The sequence below is a fragment of the Galeopterus variegatus genome, unplaced genomic scaffold, assembly GCF_000696425.1.
Source record: "Galeopterus variegatus unplaced genomic scaffold, G_variegatus-3.0.2 Scaffold5962, whole genome shotgun sequence".
NCBI classification, from domain to species: Eukaryota; Metazoa; Chordata; class Mammalia; order Dermoptera; family Cynocephalidae; genus Galeopterus; species Galeopterus variegatus.
The window spans coordinates 45,333-51,992 of record NW_007732073.1 but is presented as its reverse complement, the minus strand read 5'-3'; the positions used below and the strand labels follow the sequence as shown (position 1 = coordinate 51,992).

General features: G+C 41.9%; 1 protein-coding gene across 1 annotated transcript in view; it reads left to right on the top strand.

Annotated features, from left to right (window-relative positions):
• Positions 1-6,660, top strand: part of AIDA (axin interactor, dorsalization associated) — a 22,070-nt gene continuing 15,410 nt past the window's right edge. Inside the window, exon 1 of the mRNA XM_008590281.1 lies at positions 1-272. Coding sequence (XP_008588503.1) covers positions 163-272 — 110 coding nt within the window. The 5' untranslated portion in view covers positions 1-162. The remainder of the gene's footprint in view (positions 273-6,660) is intronic.

Below are 6,660 nucleotides of genomic sequence, written 5' to 3'. Positions count from 1 at the left end.
GTGGCGGCAAATGGGCTTGGGCGGCTCCTCGGCGGGTGGCGGCTGTGGCCGTAGCGGTTCCTCCTGGCCCTGTTAATGTCGGGGCCAGGCCCGGGGAGGATGGCGCCCTAGAGCTCGGCCTCGCTGGGTCAGGGGCGGGAGGGGACGGGGCGGGGACCGGCCATGTCGGAGGTGACCCGGAGTCTGCTGCAGCGCTGGGGCGCCAGTTTCAGGAGAGGCGCCGACTTCGACTCCTGGGGCCAGCTGGTGGAGGCGATAGACGAGTATCAGATGTGAGTGACTGGCAGCGGGAGCGGGCCAGACCGGCCGCCGCCGGCCGCCTCCCCTCGTTTCTGACGGCGTCTGCCACCACGGGGTCTGCAGCCCGGGCTGCCCAGGGCGGGGCCCCGCAGACACTGGGGCTGCTCTGCAGGCGACGGTCCGCTCCCTGAGGCTCCTCGCCCTGCTTCTCCTCTGCCTGCACTGGGCCAGCTCCATTCAACAGGTCCCCCTTCTTTCCTGGGGCGCCGGCCCTAGCAGGCCACCTACTTAGTTCCTTCCATCGCTTTGCAGTCTCCTTCCCTCCGCCCCTCCCAGGTTGCCACCCCTCGATCTCTCTTTTAAATTCTCTGAGGAGTACTTGTGTGCTCTCCGCCCACGTTCCAGGGACGAGTGGCCTTGCTCTGTGTGTGTGTCTTCCTCCATGTGTAGGAGGGGAGGGGGTGCCCCAGGACGGAGCGAGGGAAGGGATGCCTCTCTGCTAAAAGAAGGGTCCCCTCTCGCGCTCCTTCTCCACTCCTCTTCCTGGTGAGCCGTGTCTTCACAATTCCACCTCGATTTCGTTTCGGTTTCTGGGACTGTTATTTGCCAGGCTGTGAGTCCCACCCACCCCCTCGCTCGGTTGCTTTGGGTGGAGTCCGCGCAGGATGTGAACAGAAGAGAGCAAAATGTGAATTAATAGACCACGCTCGGGAGCTAGTAGGGAGACTCCCTCCTTGGGTCCCTCCTCCTTTTCCTGTGTATAATGTATAGCCTCAGGGTACACGAGAAAACAGGTTTTCTTGATAAGCCTGAGTCCGATTTCTTTCCCTTTCTGATTTCCTCGCAAAGTTTCAGGAGTATTTTTAAAATTAAAAGATTTATCTACATATATAAAATATCGCTTAGTGTCTTGCACATTTTGCTAAACGTAACTACCTACTAAAATGTTATTTTTGGAAACTGTCGCCATTAATTATTCTTGGGTTAAAGCAAGTTATTGTTTAAGGTTTCACCGAGTGTGGAACCAGGTGTGAGTAACATCCGTCTCCTCCCCAATGTCCTCTAGAAAGAATACAGGATTGATACTTGGAAGATCTAATCCGCTCACCATAATAGTTGTTTGTTTTTATCTGACCATTAAGATAATTTAGATGTGTAGATATTCTTTACCCCGTTTTACTGACTTGGAATTGCCTGTAGTATCAATAAGCCCTGGAAACAACCATGTTCTGGGCCATTTTGCCATGTGAAACATCTACTATTTGTTTGGCACTTTCACATGATTTCATTTGCTCTTGCAACTACCCGGTGAGAATATAATCATTCTCATTTTACAAAATGAGGAAACCGAAGCTCAGGTTAAACAGATTACCCAGGGTCATAAAACAATACCACTGAAATCTGGGATTTTTAAAATTCCAAATCCTGTCTCCTCCACTACATAATGCTTAAGATGCTTTATATATGATGCACTGATAGAGTAATTCTGTAAGTGAATTGGACACATTAGAAGATTTCCTTGGTTACTGGAGAACATACCCTTCCAAAATGTAGCCTGTTAGACAGTGAGTACCTATGTATGTTAAGTAAAACTGCCTGTCCTGAGATATAAAGCCACCTGTCACCTGGGACGTGGTGGAACCCAGCAGCTGTCGAAGCTGGGCGGGAGACCTCACAATGGAAAGTGAAGAATAAATACCATGTCCGATTGAAATTACAAAGGAAAATTGAATATGCAATCCGTTTAGCTGGAATTTCTAGAAACATCTGAATGAGGGTAATAGGCACAAGCAAATCTATTATTGGACCTCAGTACTAACCTTTGAACTTCATGATTCAGAGTAGTCCTAAAATTGATATAAAAACTGCCAGTGTCAAAGTTCAATGGAAATATGTAATGATTGGCTTAAATTTTATAAACATACAGGCTACATATAAAATGAGGCAAGAAGTTAAAATTAGTATATCCGAAAGTGAAGGCAAATTGTCCTTTTTATTTGAAGTATCTGTTTGGGAGGAAAGGCTGCAGCAAAGGAGACCAGTTGGGGCCACTATAAAGATGTGAACAAAAATTGACAGAATTGAGTCACTGACTGGGTATCTGAGTGTAGAAGGAAGAAGTGTCTGGAATAATGGCTATTTCTAATTGGGTAGGCAGCAATGTCTTTGCAGTCATACAACAAACAGGAGCTAGTTTATAGGGAGGGTAGATTTTAGGGAAGGGGTAGTACAGGCTGTAGCTTAGACAATTTCATCACTTAACAAGTGAGAGCGAGGGATACAAAAATGAATAAAATTTGATTTCTGCCCTCAAACACTGAGAGTCTAATGGGAAGTTTTGGAGTAACTTGGTATTGCAATTACAGACGTATGAAAAGAGTAAGTGCTGCCACACTTCTTGCTGTTTCCTGGAGCGTACACCTGCCTTAGGGATTTTGTATTTTTTTCTGGAACACTCTTGCCCCCATTATCTGCTTGGGTGTCTTGGTCACCTACTAAATATTATCTTCTCGGTGAGGCCCTCTCTGGCTACCCTATTTAAAGTTACAAAGGCTGCTGTCCACCCGCACTCCCTTACCTCATTCTTGCACATCCTGCTTCATTTATTTCCGTAGTAGTTATCACAATCTAAAATACACCTAAAATATATTTTACGTATTTATTTTGTTTACTGCCTCCCACTGGAATGTAAACTCTTTGAGGTCAAGATTTGGGGTTGGGAAGTGTCTATTTTGTTCTCGACTGTATACTTGTTTATTTTGTTCTGTATACTGTATACTGCATCCACAGTAGTACTAGGCTATCAATACATAATTGTTTGTTTAAACATTATGTAATTATTCTATTGAATGGATGAATTCAGGATTATGCTATGGGAGCATTAAGGAGTTGATGCTAAAATACTACTGGAAGGTTTAAACAAGTTATGTCAAAGCTAAAATTGTTATCCAAAATATATATGGTCAAGTAAAAGTAAACCCATTTAGCAGGCCACCTCTTTCAGCTACCTGGGTATACATGACCTCTAACTGATGGTAGAGTGGTACAGAAACGTGCTTAGAATCAGACATTTCACAGGATCAATCCTGAAGTATATCTAGCACATGGATGCTAATAAATACCTGTTAAGTGAATGGGAGAGTTTGAAGACTGGATAATACCTGCTTTTAGTCATCTTTTCTATGCTTTGTACCTGTGCTGCTTCAAGTACGGTCCACAGATTGTGGTGGTCTGCAAAGTGTTGCTAGTCTGCAACAAGATAAAGAACGAAATTGAATTGAGAGTGAGCATTTAGAAACAAACTTTACAGCAGTTTGACATCTTCACAATATTTTTTATTGTATTTAAAAAAAAGTGTTAGCTTATAACAGATTTTTAGGGAAAAACTGATCTTTTACTACAGATAGTTTAAGAAGCACCAATTTCCGTGCCATGGAATTCTGTGGAGTTTCCATCTGTCACTTGTTTATATGCTTAAAGTATTTTTAACAACTCCACCCCCACTCCCAGACCCCCGAGAATAGTCCTGTTTTACTTGTAGGCACCTTCGTAGGGCAAGATGAGTCTGTAGAGAATATTTGACAGGTTTCTCACCTTTACTAGCAGAATGTCAACTTTTTTATTTGCTCATCTGACATCCAGAGCATGTAGATTTTCCTGTAATGGACAAAATCAGATCTAATTTTTGTCTTAAAATGGTCCAATCTTTTGTGGATTTAAAAAAGTAATTTTTTTGCTTAGGCTTAAAAAAAGTTTCTTTAAAACAACCTATTGAGGTAAAACTTATATACAATGAAATGCACCCATTTTACAAGTACAATTTAATTATCTTTTAGTTCAATTTACCAAGTTATGCAGCCATCACCACATTCAAACTTTAAAACATTTCCATCACCCCGAAAAGATCCCTTGTACCTATTTGCAGTCATTCCATAGTCCCACTCTAGCCCCAGATAACGAATAATTTATATTCTGTCTTCTATAGATTTATCTTTTCTGGACATTTCATGTAATTTGAATCATACAATGTGTGATCTTTTGTATCTGGCTTTTTAAATTTAGCATAATGTTTTTAAGGTTCATCCATGTTGTAGCATGTATCCGTACTTTGTTTCATTTATTGAAGAATAGTATTACATTACATGAATATACCATATTGTATTAGTCTGTTTCTGTTTCTTATAACAAAATACCTGGAACTGGGTAATTTATGAAGAAACAATATTATTGCTTACAGTTTGTGAGGCTGGCAAGTCCAAAGTCCAAGGAACACATCTGGTGAGGGTCTTCTTTGGTGGTGGCTTCAGCAACCCAGGGTATCACATTGTGAGATGGTGGAAGCAGAGAGGGATCCTCATACTCTGTCCTTTTAAAGTCCTCAGAACCATGCCCACCATTAAACCATCCACTTAATCACCTCTTGAAGGCCCCACCTTTCAGTTACCATAGTAGGATTTCCTTAACACTGTCACAGCGGGGTCCAAAGCTCCAACACGCTAAACGTTTGGGGGGGACACAATTTAATACATAACACACATTTTGCATATTCATTCAGTAGTTGATAAACATTTTAATTGTTTCTGATTTTTGACTATTATCGGTAATACTGCTGTGAACATTCTCACATGGAAGTCCTTGTGTGGACACATGTCACGGTAAGTACTTGTGTGGACATATATGATGGTAATTAAAAACCTTTTAATTCTATTTTTCCATGAACTTTTTGAAGTACCCTTATATTTTAATTTGTCTTAGGTAGGTACCTAGGAGTGGAACTGCTGGGTTATATGGTAAATTTGTGTGTAACTTTTAAATTATTGTCTAAACTGGGTGTACCATTTTATATTTCTACCAGCAGTGTATGAAGATTCCTATTTTTCCACATCGCCAGCATTTGTTATTGTCTATGTTTTTGTCTTTTTTTTTTTTTTTTGTGACCGGTAAGGGGATTGTAACTCTTGGCTTGGTGTCGCCCGCACCGTGCTCAGCCAGTGAGCGCACTGGCCATCCCTATATGGGATCCGAACCCGTGGCCTTGGTGTTATCAGCACCGCACTCTCCCGAGTGAGCCACAGGCTGGCCCCCTATTGTCTATGTTTTTGTCTTTTTTTTTTTTTTTTGACCGGTAAGGGGATTGTAACTCTTGGCTTGGTGTCGCCCGCACCGTGCTCAGCCAGTGAGCGCACTGGCCATCCCTATATGGGATCCGAACCCGTGGCCTTGGTGTTATCAGCACCGCACTCTCCCGAGTGAGCCACAGGCTGGCCCCCTATTGTCTATGTTTTTGATTGCAGCCATTCTAAGTAGGTGTATAGTGTACCTCACTGTGGTTCGATTTGCATTTCTCCAGTGACTAATGTTGCGTTTCTTTTATATGCTCAATTCCCCTCTGTAAATTTTGTTTGTGAAGTGTCTGTTCATATCTTTGGCCCATTTTTTAATTGAGTTGTTTGTCTCTTACCTATTGAGTTGTAAGAGTTCTTTATATATTCTGGATACAAGTCCTTTACCAGATACATGATTTGCAATATTTCCTCCCAGTCTGTTGCCTAGTTTTGAAGAACAGGATTCTGTTTGGATTTAGCATCCTTTTGTACTGACTATTAGTATTTGAGCAGGAGTTCAGAGCTGCATCTTTTCTTCTGACAATTAACCTGCTTAGGTTGACAGCCAGTATTAGCAAATTATGTGTAGAATTATTCAGATAAACTTGTGCCATGCTATAGTTTCTCTGAGTTCAGAAACATATAATTGACACTGTTAAGGATACAGACTGTGGGTTCCTAAAGAGTATTCCATATAAGTGGTAGGCAAGCAAGAGTTAGAAAATAAACCAAGTACAGAACAAAGAGAATGGCTGTATTTGTTTCTATTTTCACTGTCTCATGTGTGGAATCCACAAAAAGTGAGCCTATGAATGACATTTTAGAAGAAAATATTATGGGATTTCTAGTTTTGGGAGAAAAGAAATAAATGTATGGAAGCACTTTGATTAAGTAACATGGTGGAGCTGTCCTGGCAAATGTTATGATTTTTTAAAAGGAATTTCTTGCTTTATGATAAGAAGGATGCGTATCTTTCATAGATTGGATAGAGGCCATTAAGAATAATGAACTTTATGCCTGATCTTTAAAGACATGATTGCATAGAATAGAACTCTTCATCTAGTACTGTTTTTTGGAAATATGATGAACTGTCTACTGCAATTGGCTTGGTAGAAAATCTAGCAATTGCGGGGCCGGCCCATGGCTCACTCGGGAGAGTGTGGTGCTGAAAACACCAAGGCCATGGGTTCGGATCCCATATAGGGATGGCCAGTTGCTCACTGGGTGAGTGTGGTGCTGACAACACCAAGACAAGGGTTAAGATCCCCTTACCGGTCATCTTTTTTTTTTTTTTTTCCTTTTTGTCTTTTTTCGT